General features: G+C 39.7%; 1 protein-coding gene across 1 annotated transcript in view; it reads left to right on the forward strand.

The window, feature by feature from the left end:
• The window catches only part of LOC136863869 (zinc finger protein-like 1 homolog), a 180,248-nt gene extending 171,014 nt beyond the window's left edge, over window positions 1–9,234 (forward strand). Inside the window, exons 5-6 of the mRNA XM_067140228.2 lie at window positions 1,863–1,980; window positions 8,637–9,234. Of these exons, the coding sequence (XP_066996329.2) occupies window positions 1,863–1,980; window positions 8,637–8,838 (320 nt within the window). The 3' untranslated portion in view covers window positions 8,839–9,234. The remainder of the gene's footprint in view (window positions 1–1,862; window positions 1,981–8,636) is intronic.
• The last annotated feature ends 16,526 nt before the right edge of the window (window positions 9,235–25,760 follow it).

Genomic DNA, 25,760 nt, shown 5'->3' on the forward strand with positions numbered 1-25,760 from the left:
CGAGGGATCCCACCTCTACCGCCTCAAGGGCAGTGCCCTGGAGCTTCAGACTCTGGGTCGTGGATACAACTGGGGAGAATGACCAGTAACTCGCCCAGGCGGCCTCACCTGGTATGCTGAACAGGGGCCTTGGTGGGGTATGGGAAGATTGGAAAGGATAGGCAAGGAAGAGGGAAGGAGGCGGCCGTGGCCTTAAGTTAGGTACCATCCCGGCATTTGCCTGGAGGAGAAGTAGGAAACCACCGAAAACCACTTCCAGGATGGCTGAGGTGGGAATCGAACCAACCTCTACTCAGTTGACCTCCTGAGGCTGAGTGGACCCCGTTCCAGCCCTCGTACACTTTTCAAATTACATGGCAGAGCCGGGAATCGATCCCGGGCCTCCGGGGGTGGCAGTTAATCACACTAACCACTACACCACAGAAGCGGACACCAACATATTAGCCAAACAAATTTGTGGCCACCACAGTACCTGCAAAATCCATAATGTGGATCTTCCTGTTCTCATTTACACCCGGCACCATCATGTTGGGTATTCAGCCCAAAGGCTGGTTTGATCCTCCACAGTTCCGCCAACAGCTGTCATAAATAGCCTAGGCATCACTGAAAAGGCATACTAGGGAAATGAGGAGTGAGGTAGTTTCCTGTTGCTTTCCTCACCGAGCCAGAAGTTGCTATCACATATCAGTCTGCCTAGCCCACTGAAATGCATGCACCAACCGATGCTATGAGTGATATTTTCACACTATTCATAATAGGGAATGGTTGCATAAGGAATGGTATTACTAGCATCACTCATACCTCGGTCACCTTCATATTGTCAAAGCCCAAGGATGAGACAGACAGGACAATGAAAGTAACAAATTTATTCTAGCCCATGCCAGAGGACATAGTGCACTGTAAACACTACATCTTGCCAGCAAAGGCATTGGCACCATCAAAGCACTTTTTCTCTTTGCTTTTATTTTGTTTTTGTTAGCTTTCTTACCTGAGTTAATCTAAACATAATTGACCTGTGTATCACATAAAATGTCCAGAATTACATTTGTTTCTAGCACATCTTGACATTGCACAGCCATGTTTAGAGAGGTCTAAGAATGAAACACTTAGAAAATATCACACATCATTGACTTGGGCAGTAGTATTGCATCTGGCAACATACAGGGTGTTGAAAACTTCAGTGTCTGAACTGATAGATAAGATGGAGACAACAGATGTGCGCTGCTGTGAGCTTGCATCCGGGAGATATTAGGTTTGAGCCCCATTGTCGGTAGCCCTGAAGATGGTTTTCCGTGGTTTCCCATTTTCACACCAGGCAAATGCTGGGGCTGTATCTTAATTAAGGCCATGGCCGCTTCCTTTCCACCCCTAGCCCTTTCCTACCCCATCGTCGCCATAAGACCTATCTGTGTTCGTGCGACGTAAAACTAATAAAAAAAAAAAGACAAGTATATTTCATTAAACAACTATTTCATTTTTGTTGTTGGTATATTGGGTCCACTAAATAAACATTATTTGCAGTGTTATAGTGTAAATAATGATAATCATCATCATCATCATCATCATCATCATCATCATCTCCCCATGTTCAACTTCAGGTATCATAGCCCAGTCATTCATTCTCAGCTTATGCAAACTTTAGACTCTGTTCCTTCTGCATCCACCACCTATGGTCACCATGGTATTGTTCGTTTGTTAAAAAACAAATAGTTTGTCACGTAACCAATATCATTTCACAGAGGTGTTCGTATTATTATTAATTGGATTGTCAAGGATTTAACTTCTTGAAGTGAATGTTATCTGCATGTCAGAATAATCCAATCGTGATAAATTCCAATGTATTTTTCTTTTTATTTTCTTAGGTCAAGTCCCACGCCGAGTTTTTGAAGCTCTCGATGAATCCCGAGAGACATTTGTTGACCATGATGAAAACAAGTATAAGCGACGCTCTGCATTCGAATGGTTTTCTAGATGGTGGAAGTAAGTGTTCGTGATGTACCTCACTTTGAAATATTGTCTAGTATAGAATTGCAACAGCTGGAAATCAAATGTCCTCAATATGCATTCTTCTTCACTTCCTGTTTCTAGTTCTCTCCTGGGTTGGATGATGTCATTGGCTTTCACAGACCTGTAATTGTAGTTTGTTGTTGCCATCATCATCATCATCTTTTAAATTCACTAATGAGCATTAATGAATTAATAAATTAAATAATTTAATAGAGTTTGAATTGTTATGCTTTACTGATATGTGATTTGATTTGGTATAGCGGGACAGCCTCGATTTAGTTCAACGAGTCGTATTTTGTGTCTAGTGGAACAACGGGACACGTGCTAATAAAAGCACTGTCCTTCGTGCAGTCCCTGCTAACCAATGTGGGCTTTCCTTCCTTCCGAGCTGAACACGCTTGTTTGTGCTTTCTCAATCTTTATTCAGCTGATTAAAATAAATGATTCGTTTCACAATCTAGCATGTTAGATTGTGCTTCTCAAAACTAGTTTTACCGCGCGAAGTAGAATGGAGCAACGGGACATGTGCACAGTCAGTCCTAGGTGGGAGCAGTATGAGCTGAAGTGTTTTCGGCTATTTACTTTTGCCTCTCCTGCAGAAAGTGCTCAGTGGTGCTTGTCCCAATGTTTGGCCATACCCTTCAATTGCTTTAAACCCATCCCGTAGTCTGTCTACATTTTTATTTAGCATTTTCCACTGACCACAATTACTATTTTTAAACTCCTCCATTCCTCGCTTATCAGCCATATAGTTTTGAGTAATAGTCCTAGTTTTACAGCCTTTCTTTCTGAATTTCTTTGAGTATTGGTAGTTGCAAATTCAGTTTGTACCAATGTTTATTCACTTCTGTACTGAGTTCCTCATCCCAGCCAATGTTGTGTAACCATAGTTGTTGTAGTGAGATCTCGTAATTGTTGACTACGGGGCTTACAAGTCTGAATGGGTCAAGAATAGTCGCAGCTGCAGATGACATTTGATGCTTGTTGATTGCCTGGTTGCCTGGATCTGTCAACAGTGGAGGAAATTGGTGATATCTTGGTAGTGATCATGAGTTCATCCAAGATAGGATGTCACAGTAATCCTAGTGTTTTCACTTTGTATACATTGTCCAGCTGTAGCAGGAACTGGATCTGTCTTAGTGCAGGAGGGATGGATTCTAATATGGCAGGATGATTGAAAAAGAACATGCTCAGTGGAAACTCAGCACTGTTGAGAAGGTCAGCAATGAGTTTCTGTCGGAGGTGACTTGCATCATTTGTCGTGGTGGAACCACAGAGGGCATCATCCACATAATGTTCCTCTTTAAAACCTCTGCAGCACATAGAAACCTGTGAGATTCATCCTTAGCTAACTGATGAAGACATTAAGTTGCGAGGTATGGTGCTGATACTATACCATATATGAGAGTTGTGACGTTATAAATGGTGACTGGCTACTCTTGTTAGCTTCTCCATAAAATCCTTAGTAGTCCAGTATCCTCTGGATGTATCTCCTGTAAATTATAGCTATGTCAGCTGTGAAGGTGATTTCCTATCTTTAGAATCGTAGAATGATGGAACCAGGTCTTGCTATACTGTCGGCCCAACTAACTATTTGTCATTGAGAGAAACCTCTGTGGTTGTTCTCATTGACCCATGAAAATTACATGAGTCTTCGTAGTGGAACTCGATGACGGAATGATGCAGTAAATAGTACTGTTATTGTGCATTCTCTCGTATGCTTATTTATTTATTTCTTTGTTATATTTATTACAATTTGCTTTACACTGCCCCGACACAGATATGTCTTATGGGAATGATGGGCAGAAAAGGGCTAGGAGTAGGAAGGAAGCAACCATGGCCTTAATGTACATCCCAGCAATTGCTTGGTGTGAAAATAGGAAACCACCGAAAACCATCTTCAGGGCTGCCGACATTGGGGTTCGAACCCACTATCTCCCGAATGCAAGCTGATAGCTATGTGACCCAAGCTGCGCAGTCACTTGCTTGGTTGTATGCTTATTACTCTGTTCATATAGCCCAGACATTCATACTCCTGAAGTCAAGTCATTATAAGCAGCGCGCACTTTACAAGGTGCGTTCCATAAATAATGCGACAAAATTCATAAAAAAAAATCATTTATTGAATATATTTGTACAAAATAATAAAAAAATCTTCAAAATAGCACCCTCTTGCATCGATACACTTCTGTAGGCGGTGTTTCCATGCCTGGAAGGCCTTTTCCGGAATGTCCTTTAGAGCCGATGTAACATGCACCTGGGTTCTTTCAGTCGTGTCCCAGTGTTTTCCTTTCATGACTCCTTTTAACGAAGGAAACAAAAAAAGTCAGCGGGAGCCAGGTCAGGACTGTTGGGAGGCTGGGGAACCAATGGGGTGTTGGTCCTGGCCAGGAAGTCGTTGACAGTGAAGGCGCTGTGACTCGGCGCGTTGTCGTGATGAACTTTCCACGTGTCCTTGATGTCGCTTCGGCAGCGCGAGACCCTCCTTTTCAGTCTTTTGAGCACTTCCAAGTAGAAAGCTGAGTTCACTGTAGTCCTGGTAGGTACGAATTCGTGGTGGACAATGCCTCTGACGTCAAGGAAGACAATGAGCATGGTTTTGATCCTGGACTTGCTCATGCGTGCCTTCTTGGGACGGGGCGACTATGGGGGTGTGCCACTCTGAACTCTGGCTTTTTGTCTCAGGGTCGTACTCAAATATCCATGACGCATCACCAGTGATAACTGAGAAATTAGGATCATTTTCACACATTTCCAACATTTCTCGGCACCGAAGCACTCGCATGTCTTTTTGTTCATCGGTCAACACTTTTGGGACCAGTTTGGCACGCACCTTTCTCATGTTCAAATCTTCGGTCACAATGTGGAAAACGGTTGTTTTTGCCATGTTTAGAGTTTGTGCTATCAATTGAAGGCTCAGCCGTCTGTCAGAGTTCAAACAGTCGCACACACGCGTCACATTTTCGTCGACTCTTGAGGTTGATGGCCGTCCACTGCGAGGTTCGTCGGTGATCTCCTCTCGGCCCTTCATGAACGACTTGTGCCATAGGAAAACTTGTGATTTGGACAAGCAATCGGTCCCAAAGGCCTGCTGAAGTAATGGAAATGTTTCGGTGGCGGATTTCCCAAGTTTAACTCAAAATTTGATAGTGTACCGTTGCTCTACAGAACGATCCATTGTGCCGTGTTACATGAACTCAAAACGGGCTTGGCGGAAATGCACATCCTGTCTCTCCGGCTGCTCGCTACCGAATGAGACAAAGAGCGTTTGAAGCTAACACCCCCCTCCACATAGCCCAGCAGGTTAGAACACGCTGCGGTGTACAGTTGCGTCAGAAAAAAATTGGTTGCATTACTTGTGGAACGCACGTTGTATGGTGTCTGTGTAGACGATGCTCCAATTGCTGCAGTCTATTCCTTGCATGTCCCTATCAGTCGCCCGGTTGATGGCCATTTTTGCGACAAGGTAGGTGAAGAACATACCTGCCTGTGTCATCTCTGCTGGTGTTTTTTTTTTTTTTTTTTTTTAAGTGTTACTCGCATTCGCATTCCTCCTTTGTTGTTAGAGCCTGGCTCATTTCTTCAATGTTGCAAAATCTCTCAACCTACTTGTCCATACTGACATCTCTTCTCAAAAGGAAAGTTCCTTAAGGTTTCTGTGAAGTGTTCATTGAGTTCTGTACCTGAACCTATCCGTAGAGGATGTATCCTAACTCTGTCTCTTGAACTGGATATCAGCTGTCCTTGTCCGTTTGCCAGTACGGAAAAGTAGTACAAACAGTTCCACGCCGATGAGAATATCAATCCTGCCAGTTGGTAGAATTTGTCATCTGAAAATGATCATCAGATCATTTGGTAAGTTCCAATCTTTGGCATTGATAAACATTGACAGAATATCACTAGTTATCCTCTGTAGTACCAAACAGCAGATATTCACTTTGAAGCTAGACGTATTGGAGTGTACTTCTGCATTGACACTTGGGTGTTATGTGATTTTCATATTGCTTATTCTGTGGATGGAATAACGTCTTGAAAGTTTTCTAGGACTAATCCCTTCTAGGGAGTACCAAAGGGACCTATGACTGGTTGGCACATAACACTATCATCATCATCATCATCATCATCATTTCCCAACTCCTGTTTCCCGGGTGTGGTGTACAAGCGCTCGGCATCTCCTTCTGTCTTCATACATCTTCTGTTCCAGTACATCCTCCCATTTGTGTCCTCTCTCCTCCACATGTGATCTTACAGTCTCTATCCAGCATTTTCTTGGTATTCCCTGTGGTCTTCTTCATATGAGATTAAGGTCAAAATATTTTCTGGCAGGTCTTTCCCTGTTCATTCTCATTATGTGCTCATACCCCTGAAATATGTGTTTCTATTGTACAAATAACAAAAAGGTTCTGAGAGAGAGATGGACACTGTGATTTTCAGATAGTCAGTTACTTTGTCATTGATTGGTGAAGCCTTTCCAACAATGGAAATCCATTAATAGTGAGTAAAAGGTGTTACCCTGAGGGCATTGCTGTTACATCACATTGGGTGTGTAAAATGATTGAGTAATCTTAAAACAGGAGGAGAATCTTTAGTCCTGCATGATTTTTTAAATTATAGTTTTGTGTTCAGTTTTAAGTGCACTTTGCCATACATATCCATAAATGAGCTTTTTCCTAATTGAATAAGTATAGATATACTATAGATCCAGCATTACATTAACATAAAACTTTATGAGCTCAGTTGTTACTTTAAATGCTATCCTTCTTGTGCTTCTTGTGTTGACTGTGCTGGTTTCTTGAGGATTCATAGCTTTTTCTGATGAAATATCTGCTTGGATACCATTATGGTCCCTGGTTGTATCAACAGCTGGATGTCTTATGATTCTGTATAAGGTAAGATTCTCCTGATGCATGAAAACATAAATTTGTTTTAAGAAGGTGATAACTGTTCCTTTATTGCATGTGCTACCTCTTCACTCTGGCAAAGCAAGAGTGGGCACGTGGCATTGAAGACGAATGACAAGGCCGGTTGGCCATTTTCCGCTGTATCTTTGCATATATTTGAGTCATTTTCATTCATGCAAAGCTTCCCATCCTTCTTTTAGATCTATACTTTCACCACACCATTGGCAAAGGTAAATCTTTCTTGTCTTCATTTCCCTCAAAGTCACTACCTGATATGAGGATTAGAGCTTCATCCGCAGTATACAGTTTCCCATGCATTATGAAATATGTTACCACAATGCAATGAAGCTACCTGTAGAAGTGCTAACACGTTGGCAGTTAATGGCAATTATGTGGCAATTGACCAGCACGATGGTCATTCCGCTCAAACCCTTACCTTCTGAGTGCCCTTGAGATCGGGTCATTTTACTATTAACTAATGACTACAAGACAACTTCTAGATATCATAATGATGGAACTTTTCCAGCCGTCTACCGCAGTAAAGCACAGGAAAGCCGAAGAACACGATTGCTATGCAGTCCACTGGCCATGTGGCATCGTTCCCACACAGCTGTTACAGCAGTCCACCAGAGTGAAAAGTTTAATGAAACTTAAAACTTTAAGAATCGCAATGCTCTGCTGTCACTTCGTGGTTCTTCTATTGTGGGTGTTTCTCTGTCCTTCCATCCTATCTTCCACTACAATTTCTTTTGAAGTGTGGAAAAAAATATATCTGTCATTAGAATAACCAGTTGGCATCTCAATCCAACAAGATACGTTTTCTCTCCCTGCACTAATCGGTCAGTATTGTCTACAAAGGCCCACTACATATGAATGTCAATGACAGAGGCACAGGGCTGAGTGGTTCAGACGGTTGAGGCGCTGGCCTTCTGACCCCAAATTGGCAGGTTCGATCCTGGCTCAGTCCGGTGGTATTTTAAGGTGCTCAAATACGTCAGCCTCGTGTCGGTAGATTTACTGGTACGTAAAAGAACTCCTGCGGGACTAAATTCCGGCACCTCGGCGTCTCCAAAAACCGTTAAAGATTAGTTAGTGGGACGTAAAGCAAATAACATTATTATTATTATTATTATTATTATTATTATTATTATTATTATTATTATTATTATTATGACAGAGGCACAAATGTTATAAAGGAAATTGTAGAAAAGGAGCAAGAAAATTACATAAGAAATGACCACAAATTTCTACAAGAGCAAGGAGCTGTGGTAGATTTGATGTCCCAGCAGTGTGGCTGAGCTTGTCGTTCAGCCATATAAGAATCCATCATCAGTGACCTGGATGCTCTCGGAAAGCATCATTATACTCTCCAGGGAGTGAATGCCTGTGGTGGTGGTGGTGATGATGATGATCTCTCTATCATTATTTGGCAGTATCATTCTTTGTTTTTATCTGGCAAAAAAAGAATGTCTTTTGTCCTATCAGTGTTGTGGTGACTTTATTTTGATGTAGAATTCCTGTTTCATTTTATCTCCCCAAGGTTAGAAATAAAATCCCAGCACTTTATCAACATTTAAGGGTGATGAAATGTGATGTAAGAGTAATTATCAACAACGTGCTAATTTACATTCATAATTCATTGGGTTTTTCCCACTCTTTGTATCTTTCAAGCTTTTGCTGTGATTGGAATCTGTTCCTTAATATTTTAAACACACTCTCTTTTTCCAGATCGGTTCTTGGACCATCACCACGTAGACGCACGAGTGGAGGCCATCTGTATCGACGCTATTGGATGGCAGCTATTCTTTTCTTTATTGGACTGCTGACCTTAATTGTTCTCTTCTCGTGGCTGGGCAGAATGGTTACCGAAAATGATCCCAACCTGGACCCAAAACTGGATCCTCAGATTCGTAACAGTGATCGAAAGTAAGCTGGAAACTATCAGGTACTAAGCGAATAATTTATTAACACAAACTTGTCAATTTATATTGAGATAGGTACAGAGCTGTTAAGCTTCAGTTGCAATATTTTGGTGCCTTCAACAAAGGATTGTTGATTTGGAAATCTTGTGTACATTTGCCAGGAATAAAACAATGACTGCCTTTATGAGATGCGAGGGACTGTAGCGCTAAGTTTGTGTGCCAAAGGAATGTACGAATTCCGGATGCTATTAGCTGATTTTAATAATGATGTTTAACAGAAATAAATTTAATAAAATGTATGTAGGTTGTTGTGATTGTAGTTTTATGGGACAAGATAATGAAATTGTCAACATTGTGTATGCATAGGTTTATGCAATGTATGATTGAATGAATGAAAAAAAAAAAAAAAAAAAAAACCTTTTATCTAATGATTATTTCTCTGTGGTATGCATCAATAAACCCTCTTTGGCCCTTTATTTATGCCCCATTATTATTGATGGTAGATTTTCTAATCGTGAAAAATGTAAATGTGGCCAAATGCTGTAATAGAAAGTGTACATACATACATACATACATACATACATACATACATACATACATTATCATTATAGACTGTTATGCCTTTCAGTGTTCAGTCTGCAAGCCTCTGTGAATTTACTAAACGTCGCCACAATCCTCGATTTGCAACTAGTGTTGTGGCCTCATTTAATTCTATACCTCTTACCTTTAAATCGTTAGAAACCGAGTCTAACCATCGTCGTCTTGGTCTCTCTCTACTTCTCTTACCCTCCATAGCAGAGTCCATTATTCTCCTAGGTAACCTATCCTCTTCCATTCGCCTCACATGACACCACCACCGAAGCCGGTTTATGCGTACAGCTTCATCCATCGAGTTCATTCCTAAATTAGCCTTTATCTCCTCATTCCGAGTACCATCCTGCCATTGTTCCCAACTGTTTGTCCCAGCAATCATTCTTGCTACTTTCATGTCTGTTACTTCTGACTTATGAATAAGGTATCCTGAGTCCACCCAGCTTTCGCTCCCGTAAAGCAAAGTAGGTCTGAAAACAGACCGATGTAAAGATAGTTTCATCTGGGAGCTGACTTCCTTCTTACAGAATACTGTTGATCGCAGCTGCGAGCTCACTGCATTAGCTTTACTACACCTTGATTCAATCTCACTTACTATATTACCATCCTGGGAGAACACACAACCTAAATACTTGAAATTATCGACCTGTTTTAGCTTTGTATCACCGATCTGACATTCAGTTCTGTTGAATTTCTTACCTACTGCCATCAGTTTAGTCTTCAGGAGGCTAATTTTCATACCAGACTCATTGCACCTATTTTCTAGTTCCAAGATATTAGACTGTAGGCTTTCGGCACAATCTGCCATTAAGACCAAGTCGTCAGCATAGGCCAGAGTGCTTACTACATTTCCACCTAATTCAATCCCTCCCTGCCATTTTATACTTTTCAGCAGATGATCCATGTAAACTACAAACAGCAAAGGTGAAAGATTACAGCCTTGTCTAACCCCTGTAAGTACCCTGAACCGAGAACTCATTCTACCATCAATTCTCACTGAAGCCCAATTGTCAACATAAATGCCTTTGATTGATTTTAATAATCTGTCTTTAATTCCATAGTCCCCCAGAATGGTGAGCATCTTTTCCCTCGGCACCCTGTCATATGCTTTCTCTAGATCTACAAAACATAAACACAACTGCCTATTCCTCTCGTAGCATTTTTCAATTACCTGACGCATACTGAAAATCTGATCCTGACAGCCTCTCTGTGGTCTGAAACCACACTGGTTTTCATCCAGCTTCCTCTCAATGACTGATCGCACCCTCCCTTCCAAGATGCCAGTGAATACTTTGCCTGGTATACTAATCAATGAGATACCTCGATAGTTGTTGCAATCCTTCCTGTTCCCTTGCTTATAGATAGGTGCAATTACTGCTTTTGCCCAATCTGAATTTACCTTACCAACACTCCATGCTAATTTTACTACTCTATGAAGCCATTTCATCCCTGCCTTCACACTATACTTCACCATTTCAGGTCTGATTTCATCTATTCCTGCTGCTTTATGACAATGGATTTTATTTACCATCCTTTCCACTTCCTCAAGCATAATATCACCAACATCATTTTCCTCCTCCCCATGAGCTTGGCTGTTCACAACACCACCAGGATGATTTCCTTTTACATTGAGAAGATGTTCAAAATATTCCCTCTACCTCTCCAGTGATTCCCTGGGATCTATTATGAGTTCACCTGAATTACTCAAAACACTGTTCATTTCCTTTTTCCGTCCTTTCCTAAGATTCTTTATGACTGTCCAGAAAGGTTTCCCTGCTGCTTGACCTAGCCTTTCCAGGTTATTACCAAAATCTTCCCAGGACTTCTTTTTGGATTCAACAACTATTTGTTTCGCTCTGTTTCTTTCACCCACGTACAACTCCCTGTCTGCCTCAGCCCTTGTTTGGAGCCATTTCTGATAAGTCTTCTTTTTACGTTTACAAGCTGTTCTCACTTCATCATTCCACCAAGATGTTCGCCTTTTCCCATCTTTACACACAGTTGTTCCTAGGCATTCCCTTGCTGTTTCTACTACAGAATCCCTGTATGCCACCCATTCACTTTCTATATCCTGAACCTGCTTACTGTCTACTGTTCGAAACTTCTCACTAATCATATCCATGTACTTCCGTCTAATTTCCTCGTCCTGGAGATTTTCTACCCTTATTCGTTTGCAGACAGATTTCACTTTCTCTACCTTAGGCCTACAGATATTTAGTTCACTACAGATCAGATAGTGGTCTGTATCATCGAAAAATCCCCGGAAAACTCGTACATTCCTAACAGATTTTCTGAATTCGAAGTCTGTTAAGATATAGTCTATTATGGATCTGGTACCCCTAGCCTCCCATGTGTAGCGGTGAATAGCCTTATGCTTGAATGTATTCGTAACAGCTAAACCCATACTAGCACAGAAGTCCAGCAAACGCTTCCCATTCCCATTAGCTTCCATATCTTCCCCACATTTACCAATCACCCTTTCGTATCCTTCAGTTCTATTGCCAACTCTCGCATTGAAATCGCCCATTAGCACTATTCTATTCTTGCAGTTGACCCTGACCACGATGTCAACCAATGCTTCATAAAACTTGTCAACTTCATCCTCATCCGCACCCTCACGTGGTGAATACACGGACACAATTCTAGTCCTAATTCCTCCAACTGATAAATCTACCTACATCATTTGCTCATTTACGTGCCTAACAGAAAGTGTGTTCCATGCAATGTTATTCCTGATAAAGAGTCCTACCCCAGACTCTGCCCTTCCCTTTCTTAACACCCGTCAAGTACACTTTATAATCTCCTATATCTTCCTCGTTATCTCCCCTTACCCGAATATCGCTTACTCCTAGCACATCCAGATGCATCCTCTTTGCTGACTCAGCCAGTTCTACTTTCTTTCTTCCATAAGCCCCATTAATATTGATAGCTCCCCATCGAATTCCATTTCGTTCACCAAGTTGTTTCCAAGGAGTCCCTTGCCTGTGAAATGGGAGTGGGACTCCGTTACTCCCATAGGTCCGAGGCTTGCTTAAAATGTTCTGAGCTCGGTAGATTCATGAAGCAGGATGCTGCCCTACTTGCACATAGTCCAAGTGAGGATCTCTCCTCTAACGGGTTATGGACCACCGGTGGATTGTATAGTCCTAGCCGCCTGAGCACAAGGAGGGCCAGAACTCAGAATATGTCCGAGATGCCCACTCCCATTCCATAGCAACTGGTATCCCGACTGTCAGGACCACTTACTAGGCCACTCAGCCGTTGCCCATGGTTCACGAACTAGGACGTGACTACAGTAACCCACAAACATGCAGGAAGTGTATTTAATCTTTAAAATATAATTAATTGTCTCTTTTTTAAGTCTGTGATAAAATGCAAAATGTACATGTTTCTGCAAAATAAGAGTGAAATTATATTTTTATGGGACATAGTCATGTATAGGAAGAAAATAGTGTTGTTGAGTGTGCTGTCTTTAAATCAGAAGACTGACATTTTTGAAATTTGTTGTTTTTAAAATTTTCAGTGAGTACTTCAAATGTTGTAACCTCACATATTATCTTGAATAGTGATGTTTTAACTCAGTGTCTGGCTAAAAGTCTAGTTGATATGATTTGTGTTTAACTTTTAATGAGTGTTCAAATGACAAAATAACATTATTTATTGCCTTGAATACGGATTTCCAAATGCATGCCAATGTGCATATTATTAGAATACATGAGATGATTTCGTAGCCATACAGTTTTGAAATAGATTCATTATAGTATCTTTATACAGAGTTGCTGTTTAGTATGTGGTGTACAGACACATTTTATTTATAACCATCTGGATCCTCGCTTGATCTCCTTGTTTTAACGGTCTTGCATAGCGTGTGTTTTTACACTCATCAGGTACTCATGCCAATCCATCAGGTATCCATTTGTGCATTCTTTAACTCATCGCATAACTTATTTGCATTGCACTTTCATCACTTCAGTTTTTTTTTTTATATGCCGATGAAACAGACAGAACTTGGTCGCCACCAGTCATTTAGATAGAAAATGCTTGTAATGGAGGTTATGATATACTGTCAGTAGAAAACTTGCTCAAGATTATTCTATTCAGATTGAAATGAAAGTTCTAATAATTATAGGTCATCAAAAGCATTTGTACTTAATTATTTATCAGTAGTGTTACAGTACAGGAATAATGATTTACTGTCTTCAGGCTTTCAACATTTTCAGTGGAGGTATAAATACAGTACTGTAAAGTCTTGATTATCTGAGTCAATGTGGAGCAAGGCGACCTCAGATAAGCAAAAGCTTGGATAACATGGCTACTGAAAACCTGTGCTTTGTTTATAACTCTGTACTCATTGGACTAAAGAGAATGAACAAATTAGATTAATAAGAACTCTGTGCGTTTACAAATATGGTACGTATACATTCTTTTTTTTTTAAACATGCAGTACTGTACAGAACACTGAAAGCTTGTAATTTTCTAAAAGGAAAGTCTTTTATCAGTCTTCTGTGTGAATACACTCCTTGTTTTTTCGTCGCCCTTGCACAGACATCGCAGCATCATAATGTTGGCTGGTGATATATTGTCTTGCTGTTCTGTGTAAAGCAGTGTCTTCACAATGGCATTCAAACCATCAGAATGGCTGATTTGGCTTTCTAGTTGGTTGACAATCAGTCACCACTGATTTACATTTAGGGCAGTTGTCTAGGTGGCAGATTCGCTCTCTGATGTTTACCTAGGCTTTTCTTAAATAATTGTGAAGAATTTGGAAATTTATTGAACATCACCCTTGGTAAATTATTCCAGTCCCTAACTCCCCTTCCTATAAACAAATATTTGCCCCAGATTGTCATCTTAAATTCCAACTTTATTTTCATATTGTGATCTCTCCTACTTTTAACACCACATAAATTTATTCATCTACTAATGTCATTCCACACCATCTCTCCACTGACAGCTGGGAACATACAGCTTAAGAACTTTATTTTATATGAAGTGCCACCTAATCAATATGCATTACTTCACAAGTGAAAATACATGTAATTTTAATGTCTATGCATAATAAGGTACATGTTTTGTCTTACTGGAAGACTTCTTCAGTCTTACTAAAAGCAATAAATTAAAAGTAAAATCGCTTAAATATCACTGTTGAATACATTGAATACTATTGAGTACACCAACTTGTCTTCTGAGGAATCTTTAGAAAATGTCTGTGTGACAGTGTGTTTTGGTTACATTCTACAAAGTTTCTTAAGAATATTTTAAAATGCACACTACTAAACTCTAAACCCTGAATTTGTCCTGTTATTTTGTGATGTTTTAGATGGTGCAGAATACCTGAGGCTGGGGCCCCAATTGGTAGTCCATTTTTACTATATATATTTTTTATTGAAAGTAAAATGATTATTTCTCACAACTTTTTCAAAAATGTTCATAAATTGCTCTATTTCTAATTTCCATGGATGGCTTTGATTTGTTAAATTTGTTCTTATGATGTCTATTGTTTCATTAACTGGAATATTAGCATACATATTAGTTGTATCATTAGAGCATAATGAGTGATGTGGCAGTAATTTGAAAATTTTCAAAATGTTACAAAAATACATTGAGTTTTTAATGGGTGATTTATTGTGAAAATTATAATTGTTATATAGAAATGTATGTATAAATTGGGAAGTCTTGTATGTAGGACTAGTTTTACAATTAATGATAGGCCTGATGGGGACCCCAACCTTGTGAATCTAGGGTAAAGAACTAGTCATTTCGGATTCATGTTTATCGTTTTCTGAATTTCATATTCATTAAGGATGAAAATAGAATTTTTTAGCTGAGATTTCAGATTCTTTTGGCTTCAGGCTGTATTGTCCTTATTGACTGTTAAGAACGAATCATCTGAAAAGAACTCTTCCATCCTTTCAGTATATTCTTTCTTATCTAATATGACTGTGAAATTACCCTTATCAGTTTTTGTTATGATAATATTAGTATCTTTTATTGTATTTTTGAGATCTTTGTTCCATTTGATAGCATCTACAGAAAAGTTGGCTTTAAGTTGATTGATTAACTGGGGAAGTCTTTTCGTTATTTCGTATCTTAGATCATCTTGGGAATGTGTAGGGAGCTTTTTGATATTTGATGCCGCTTCGGCTATGGTTGTGGTGATTGTCATTATCCTCATTGGAACCTGGCCAAATTTGGACAAATTCATTGTTTAGAGTTTTGGACACGTTTTACAGATGACACTTTTGTGATAATAGATTAACGCCTAAATAGCAGTAATATATGATACAATTTTTAAATTCATTAGATCATAATATAAAATTTACTGTAGAAGGGGAGAAAGACGACTCCCTGAATTTTTTAGATGTGACTGTGAAAAGAGAACATAATAGGTTCTCCTATAAGGTGTGCAGAAAGGACGTGTTTATGAGGGTAATCCCAAAATAGTCTCCTATTTTTTCATAAATACTGAACTCTGTTCGTGTGGCTGTTGGTCACAATATTGTGAAGAGTGCTTCCCGCGCTCGTATATAAACATGCACACACCGCGCTGAGGCACTCAGTCTTGGCTTGGCAGCCGTTGAGAATGGAGCTCCCGTTGGATGTTACCGCCAAGTGCGAAGTGCACGCAGTTATTTGGTTTTTGAATGCAAAAGGTACTGAACCAATTGTAATCCATCGCCAATTGACGGAAGTGTATGGTGAGTCGTGCATGGATGTCAAAAATATTCGTAAGTGGTGTAGAGAGTTTGCAGCCGGTTGTACTGAAATTCACAACGAACAAAGGAGCGGGAGACTGTCGGTTTCCACCGAGACAGTCGTGAAGGTTGAGCAAATCGTGCTTGAAGAACGGCGGATCACCCTGTTGATCTCTGCACTTTGGTTCCTGAGGTTTCCCGAAGCGCCGCTCACAGAATTTTAACGGAAAAGTTGAAATACCGAAAGGTGTGCGCAAGATGGGTGCCATGCATGTTGACTAAAGACCACATGTGGTAACGAGTTGATTCTTCCCGCGCATTTCTTCAACGCTTTGCAACATTTTGGACTCAATTGTCACGGGTGACGAAACCTGGGCGCTCCACTTTACACCTGAGACCAAGCAACAATCACACCAGTGGCGGCATCCCTCTTCGTCAAAGCCATGGAAATTCAAGCAAACACAGTCTGCCAGTAAAGTCATGATAACCTTGTTTTGGGATCGAAAAGGGGTATTGTTGGTCGACATTATGCCCGCTGGGACCACAATTAACGCTGACAGGTACTGTGAGACCCTGAAAAAACTCAGACGGGCAATTCAGAACCGGAGAAGAGGAATGTTGAGCTAGGGCATAAACATTCTCCATGACAATGCTTGCCCGCACGTCGCCCGGCAAACCGTTGCTCTCCTGCAACAGTTTCAGTGGAACATCATCACCCGCCTACCCTATAGTCCTGACCTGGCGCCCAGTGACTATCACTTGTTCCCTAAGTTGAAAGAACATTTGGCTGGAAAGTGATTCACCACCAACGACGAGGTGAAAGATGAGGTTCACAACTTCCTGAACAGCATGGCGGCGAGCTGGTATGACATGGGCGTACAAAAACTGTCACAGCGTCTACAAAAATGCATCGACCAAAATGGTGATTATATAGATAAATAGCTAAATGTTCAAGCTGTAAAATGATGTAAACCATTGTCAAAATAAACAGGTCTATATATTTATAAAAAAAAAACAGGAAACCTTATATTTGGGATTACCGTCGTATCACATTTATCAAAACCATTTCCTACATCCCAGAAGCCGTAAGAGGGCAGCTATTTTAGCATGATCTTCCATGACTTCAACTTACCAATATCAAAAATGGAAAGAAACAAAGAACTATATTTCATAAAAAAGATAGCTAGTTTAAATGGGTTTAGCAGTAATATCATTAATGAAAATAATGTCATTAAAAAAATCTTAGGCAAAGCTAAAAGAGGGAAGAGCATAAAATTAACGCCTGAAAAACGTAAGTCTAAATATGCCACGTTCACATTTACAGACCCAGGGAGTTTACAAATTTATTCAAAAAACACAATTACCAAGTTTTGTTTCCAACCAATAATAATAACAGCAGTAATTTATGCTATAATCACAATAGCATAAATTATTATAATGAACGTTATTCAGGTTCAGGAATATATAAGCATAAATGCGATCAGTGCGATGTTACGTACGTTGGTCAAATGGGAAGAAATTTCTCTACAAGATATCAGGAACATTTCAACGCTAACAAACAGAAAATATTCGGCTATGAACGTACACATGGGAGAAACTGGCCACCAATACATAATATAAACCAAGACTTAATCATACTTTAAAGAATAAATAATAGGAATCGGATGAGCATATATGAGAATATCTATATACAGAAGGATTGGACCAGGTTTTCAATAAGAATAATCTGAATGATATTCAAGACAACAAAAATCCATTATACGAACGAATAGCTTTTATCTTAACATCACGGAAAATAAACAGTTTAAAGTTACCTCATTATAAACAATCACCCCTCCTGTCCGGTTTGCACACAAGTGGAACAATTTCCCCTTCTTCTGCCAACAACGCTTCCCTGCCTCCTCCAAATCAAGTCCCTCCGGGTGCGAGAAAACATAAGTACAATATGTGCAGCAGTACTGTAAAGAACAAGCTATCACTTAGCTTGGGAGGTAGTCAGCCATAGGGAGGAGTACAAATAGGTAAGTTTCAATATTTTCTTGACAGGAAAAAACTTGATTCACTTCAACACTCTAAATCAACAAAATATTCTTTCTCTTTCCAGACCTCTTTATTGACCAGATTTGTTTTTTAATGCTTCCAGCGCTCAGACAATTTGACAAAACCAACAGTCAGAGAGGTCCTTTTTCTCTTCTACCTCTTGAGCTACAGCTCAACAACACACAATCAGTACACTGAAACTCAAGTCGAGCTAAATCAGCCGCCAACTCTTTTTAACAAAGTTTTTACAAAGAATGATTGTACTCTAGTTGTACTCTGTTGCACAGATATTTTCTAAAGATTCTACAGAAGATAATTTGAAGTATTCACTAGTATTCAATGTATTCAATAGTGATTTTACTTTTAAGTTATTACTTTACGGTTCATGTTAGTGGGTTACTGTAGTCACGTCCTAGTTCGTGAACCATGGGCAACGGCTGAGTGGCCTAGTAAGTGGTCCTGAGAGTCGGGATACCAGTTGCTATGGAATGGGAGTGGGCATCTCGGACATATTCTGAGTCCTGGCCCTCCTTGTGCTCAGGCGGCTAGGACTATACAATCCACCCGTGGTCCATAACCCGTTAGAGGAGAGATCCTCACTTGGACTATGTGCAAGTAGGGTAACATCCTGCTTCATGAATCGACCGAGCTCAGAACATTTTAAGCAAGCCTCGGACCTATGGGAGTAACGGAGTCCCACTCCCATTTGACAGGCGAGGGACTCCTTGGAAACAACTTGGCGAACGAAATGGAATTCGATGGGGAGCTATCAATATTAATGGGGCTTATGGAAGAAAGAAAGTAGAACTGGCTGAGTCAGCAAAGAGGATGCATCTGGATGTGCTAGGAGTAAGTGATATTCGGGTAAGGGGAGATAACGAGGAAGAGAAAGGAGATTATAAAGTGTACTTGACGGGTGTTAGAAAGGGAAGGGCAGAGTCTGGGGTAGGGCTCTTTATCAGGAATACCATTGCACGGAACATAGTTTCTGTTAGGCACGTAAATGAGCGAATGATGTGGGTGGATTTGTCAGTTGGAGGAATTAGGACTAGAATTGTGTCCGTGTATTCACCATGTGAGGGTGCAGATGAGGATGAAGTGGACAAGTTTTATGAATCATTGAGTGACATCGTGGTCAGGGTCAACAGCAAGGATAGAATAGTGCTAATGGGCGATTTCAATGCGAGAGTTGGCAATTGAACTGAAGGATACGAAAGGGTGATTGGTAAATGTGGGGAAGATATGGAAGCTAATTGGGAATGGGAAGCGTTTGCTGGACTTCTTTGCTAGTATGGGTTTAGCAGTTACGAATACATTCTTCAAGCATAAGGCTATTCACCGCTACGCATGGGAGGCTAGGGGTACCAGATCCATAATAGACTATATCTTAACAGACTTTGAATTCAGGAAATCTGTTAGGAATGTACGCGTTTTTCGCGGATTTTTCGATGATACAGACCACTATCTGATCTGTAGTGAACTAAGTATCTCTAGGCCTAGGGTAGAGAAAGTAAAATCTGTCTGCAAACGAATAAGGGTAGAAAATCTCCAGGACGAGGAAATTAGACAGAGGTACATGGATATGATTAGTGAGAAGTTTCGAACAGTAGACAGTAAGCAGGTTCAGGATATAGAAAGTGAATGGGTGGCATACAGGGATGCTGTAGTAGAAACAGCAAGGGAATGCCTAGGAACAACTGTGTGTAAAGATGGGAAAAGGCGAACATCTTGGTGGAATGATGAAGTGAGAGCAGCCTGTAAACGTAAAAAGAAGGCTTATCAGAAATGGCTCCAAACAAGGGCCAGGGCAGACAGGGATTTGTACGTAGATGAAAGAAACAGAGCGAAACAAATAGTTGTTGAATCCAAAAAGAAGTCATGGGAAGATTTTGGTAATAACCTAGAAAGGCTAGGTCAAGCAGCAGGGAAACCTTTCTGGACAGTAATAAAGAATCTTAGGAAGGGAGGGAAAAAGGAAATGAACAGTGTTTTGAGTAATTCAGGTGAACTCATAATAGATCCCAGGGAATCACTGGAGAGGTGGAGAGAATATTTTGAACATCTTCTCAATGTAAAAGGAAATCATCCTGGTGGTGTTGTGAACAGCCAAGCTCATGGGGAGGAGGAAAATGATGTTGGTGATATTATGCTTGAGGAAGTGGAAAGGATAGTAAATAAACTCCATTGTCATAAGGCAGCAGGAATAGATGAAATTAGACCTGAAATGGTGAAGTATAGTGGGAAGGCAGGGATGAAATGGCTTCATAGAGTAGTAAAATTAGCGTGGAGTGTTGGTAAGGTACCTTCAGATTGGACAAAAGCAGTAATTGCACCTATCTATAAGCAAGGGAACAGGAAGGATTGCAACAACTATCGAGGTATCTCATTGATTAGTATACTAGGCAAAGTATTCACTGGCATCTTGGAAGGGAGGGTGCGATCAGTCGTTGAGAGGAAGTTGGATGAAAACCAGTGTGGTTTCAGACCACAGAGAGGCTGGTCAGGATCAGTTTTTCAGTATGCGCCAGGTAATTGAAAAATGCTACGAGAGGAATAGGCATTTGTGTTTATGTTTCGTAGATCTAGAGAAAGCATATGACAGGGTACCGAGGGAAAAGATGTTCGCCATACTGGGGGACTATGGAATTAAAGGTAGATTATTAAAAGCAATCAAAGGCATTTATGTTGACAATTGGGCTTCAGTGAGAATTGATGGTAGAATGAGTTCTTGGTTCAGGGTACTTACAGGAGTTAGACAAGGCTGTAATCTTTCACCTTTGCTGTTCGTAGTTTACATGGATCATCTGCTGAAAGGTATAAAATGGCAGGGAGGGATTCAGTTAGGTGGAAATGTAGTAAACAGTTTGGCCAATGCTGACGACTTGGTCTTAATAGCAGATTGTGCCAAAAGCCTGCAGTCTAATATCTTGGAACTTGAAAATAGGTGCAATGAGTATGGTATGAAAAGTAGCCTCTCGAAGACTAAATTGATGTCAGTAGGTAAGAAATTCAACAGAATTGAATGTCAGATTTGTGATGCAAAGCTAGAACAGGTCGATAATTTCTAGTATTTAGGTTGTGTGTTCTGCCAGGATGGTAATATAGTAAGTGAGATTGAATCAAGGTGTAGTAAAGCTAATGCAATGAGCTCGCAGTTCTGGTCAGCAGTATTCTGTAAGAAGGAAGTCAGCTCCCAGACGAAACTATCTTTACATCAGTCTGTTTTCAGACCAACTTTGCTTTAAGGGAGCGAAAGCTGGGTGGACTCAGGATATCTTATTCATAAGTTAGAAGTAACAGACATGAAAGTAGCAAGAATGATTGTTGGTACAAACAGGTGGGAACAATGGCAGGATGGTACTCGGAATGAGGAGATAAAGGCTAATTTAGGAATGAACTCGATGGATGAAGCTGTAGGCATAAACCGGCTTCGGTGGTGGGGTCATGTGAGGCGAATGGAGGAGGATAGGTTACCTAGTAGAATAATCGACTCTGTTATGGAGGGTAAGAGATGTAGAGGGAGACCAAGACGACGATGGTTAGACTTGGTTTCTAACGATTTAAAGATAAGATGTATAGAACTAAATGAGGCCACAACACTAGTTGCAAATCGAGGATTGTGGCGACGTTTAGTAAATTCTCAGAGGCTTGCAGACTGAACGCTGAAAGGCATAACAGTCTATAATAATGTATGTATGTATGTATGTCTAGTAATGGAGTGGAGACCTTCCATATTTTATTCGGAAAGAATGTGATGTTCTTGTATTTGCACGAGCTTTTCACAATGCAGTGAAAATGAAGGTGATCGTTGCCTCAGAAATTTTGAGTGAAAGAACTGGAAACAGTTCAAAGATTAATTTAGCACATATCCCAGGTTAATGGGACGAAAAGTTCATGAAATAGACATCATGTACTTATGGTGTGTTTCATCGTCCATTGCTTGGCCTTGTGTGCCATCCGCTCACATTCCATATCTTATATCACTTCGCTCAGTTCAGTCTAGTGTAGTGCTGTTATAGTCTTATTTATTAAACTTAATGGGCCAGTTGCAGAAACGATTACTAGTTTTAAGTCTTGGACAACATCTACCTAAACAACGTCTAAGTTGCACATGGTCTTCCATTGCATAAACAATGTTCAGCCGGTGTTTAACTAGACATCGTTTAAAGTTACAGTATTGGTTCGAAAATTGTGATAGAAGTATCTTTCATGTAACTCTTTGCTTGTCATGACCAATGAAATTCATCAGTGCGCCGAACGCTAGTCAGCTGTTGTCTTCCTCTCACGGCTGACTTGATGCATCGCTCTAGATAGCTCAAGCGCAGCGAAGGATCCAGTCAGCCATGCTTCGTACACATTACACAAATATGGCTAAGCGTTAGCACGACTTGCCCACAGATAAGAATATCGCTTTCGTTCCCATAGGAAGAAGTGTCGCTTTCATTATAATGTTGTAACGGCGAGTGTAATCTAAATAGTTTCAGCGAAGGGAAGATGAAACAGTAGAACTGTGTAACTGATTGAGTTGTATGGGCCATATAGAGCTTGCATTCTGGAGATCATAGGTTCGAAACTCATCATTGGCAGCCCTGAAGATTGTTTTCCGTACTTTCCCTATTTTTACACCAGGCAAATACTAGGGTGTTATTATGGCTACGGCTCTTCTTCCCCAGTCTTTGCCTTTTACTATCTCGTAGTTGACATAGATGTTGATTCCCGTAGGGAAACCGAAATATTTGTCCCGAATGAGTAAATTTATAATACCAATATAAATGGTCCGTTATTGGACATGATAATTTTTCCAGCTAACTCTTTCCTGGTTGCCAGCGCTTTGCCCCAGTGTGCTAAGTTGGGCTCATCAGTTGGTAAATAGCACACCCACCAAGACGCATGGCTAGTGCATTAGCCATTAGTGCAATAGCCATGCGTCTTGGTGGGTGTGCTCGTTTTGCCTCAGTGTGTTAAGGGGCGAAATGCTGGCAACCAGGAATGAGTTAGCTGAAAAATTCATAATGTCCAATAACGGACCATTTATATTGGTATTATCTCATAGTTGCCAAAAACATATCTGAATTAGCGCAACGATTATTTAAAAAAAAACACACACAACCTGCTTTTTAGTTGCCACTATTATGTAAGCTCATTTGGTAGTAAATATAATATACTGTAAGCGAATCCCTCCCGGCTGATGTATGTGACAGCCCTGTGACGATCGGAACAAGTAGTTCTGATATGTATTGTAGTCGAAGTGACCTTTAGTTCCATGGAATTTATCTCATGTGTAATAAAATATATTGGTTGCCAAGAATTGTAGTCAAGTTGACAGTTACCAGACTGTCCCTTTATCAGTCTCAAGAAACAAGCCTCTTGAAAAGTGAAATATTATTTTAAACTGTACCTGTACATCCCCGTAGATTTCAAATGAATTGCTGCAGTTTCGCAGCAGATGACCCACATAGAGGCTGTCGGACTAACCTTTCTTCCTGGAATCATCTCAACATGATAATACATTAATAATTTAAAGTCTATCAAGTTCCACCTTTTCAATACTAATACAATGTTGTTGGATGATATTTACAACATTATTTATTATTACAGTACATGTTTCGGTGCTCTATTAAGTCACCATCATCAGCTGATTTAGAAAATGTGAAAAAACTTGGCGATATAAATATTAAATATTAAACAAAATATTGTTATAATTAATTCATACATATACATATTTACAACAGAATATTTATTGATTAAATCCTAAACATCTATTATGTTATATTAAATTTCCCTAATATGTAACAAGAAAATTCTTGTAAGTCATAATTCTAAATGATTTTATTATTTTTTTTTTTTTTTCCATCTGGTTGATGATTTGTCTTAAACCTTCTTTAATGTCTGAAATCCTATGCTCTCGTGCTGTCTAATTAGAATGCACACTTAAAATTGAGGAATTAAAATTGCATGTAGTCTATTTGATGTTAAAAATGTTCATTTCCTTTGTATATTAGCTGTTTTTGTTGGATGAAATTCATTATATATAATTGTTGAAAAATGAGCCGTCTTCTTATATTTGTTAAGTACTAAAACTTCGTATTTTTATTGCTTTGTGCGTGGTTGGAACTGTAATTTGTCCTACAGTTGTTATGCGGAATTATCTTCTCAGTTCAATGGGAACCCTGCAATGATGAAACCCAATATTAAAAAGCGAGAAAATTGATAAAAGAAGCTGATTAAATCTAAATGTTGATACGGTTGACTCACCTCTACAGCTGTGTACTTCGCGTGACGGCTACCGCGTGATGAGTGTGTGTGCTAGTATCTTGTGCTGTGTGACGCAGCGCTAGTGAAGGAGAAGGGGATGTTTCTAGAAACATAAACTTTTAGGAGAGGGTCCGGGTGGCGTTGTGGACGAAGACAATAGTACGCAAAGTTGTTACGTAGCATTCGGAACGCATTTGAATTTTCTGGAATTTTTAGCTTGTTAAGTAATAGAATCAAAATGTCAAACAGTACCTTGGGTTTTTCCGAAATTTCATTTAGATTAAGGTTAGCGTTATAGTATTGGTCAATATGTATTAGACATGCTTCAGTAATGTCAAGCTTCTGTCCTTTAGAAAGTATTTCCATGATCTCGAGGTCTTTATCAATGTCTGTGAACTTATGTTTGTACTCATGAATATGTTGACCTACCGCTGAGAATCTGTGATATTTTATAGCGTTAAGGTGTTCCTGATATCTGACGTTGAAGCTGCGCCCAGTTTGTCCTATGTATCCGCTTGAACAGTCATTACATTCAAATCTATATACCCCTGATTTAGAATACGGGTTGATTTTGTTGACAACTGAAGCATTATGTAAAACTGTTGTACTTCTATTATCTGTCTTGAATGCGATCCTGATGTTACGTTTCTTAAAAATATTTGTAATTCTATGTACATCTTTATTAAACGTGAAGGTTGCGATTTCCTTAGCTTCTGGTTTATTTTTCATCAGGCTCGTTTGAGGGCGATATTTGAATTTGTTTATTATTCGTTCTATGAAATTCTCTTTAAAACCGTTGGCTTTAGCCATAGCTCGAATGATATTTAGTTCCTTGTCCAAGTTTTGTTTGGACATTGGTATGTTTAAAGCGCGATTCACCAAGCTGTTATAAGACGCGCATTTGTGAGCTGAGAGATGTATCGAATCATTTCGTATTGTGGCTACAGTTTGTGTGGGTTTTCTGTAAATACTAAAAGAAAATGAAGAGGCATGTCTATTGATCTTTAGGTCCAGATAATTAATGGATTTATCTATTTCGGGTTCTAAAGTAAATTTTATATCCGTATCTATCGTGTTAAGATTACTAAGAGTCGTAGATGCGTTGGTTATGCTTTCATCCAGGATAACAAACGCATCATCTACATACCTAGACCAAAATAGAACATTTTTGAATTTTTCATTAATTATTTGTGTGTGCTCAAAACAAAAGACTTTTTAAAGATGACTCTTTCTCTATTATAAAAAAGGACCCGACTCAATCATTGCAGAAACAATTGAAACAAACATTGAAAACATCTTCTTTCCTCTTTAACGAATACGAGAAGCAGAAATTAATTAGCATGAACCCT

This window comes from Anabrus simplex, chromosome 2, assembly GCF_040414725.1.
Source record: "Anabrus simplex isolate iqAnaSimp1 chromosome 2, ASM4041472v1, whole genome shotgun sequence".
In the NCBI taxonomy this organism is placed as follows: domain Eukaryota; kingdom Metazoa; phylum Arthropoda; class Insecta; order Orthoptera; family Tettigoniidae; genus Anabrus; species Anabrus simplex.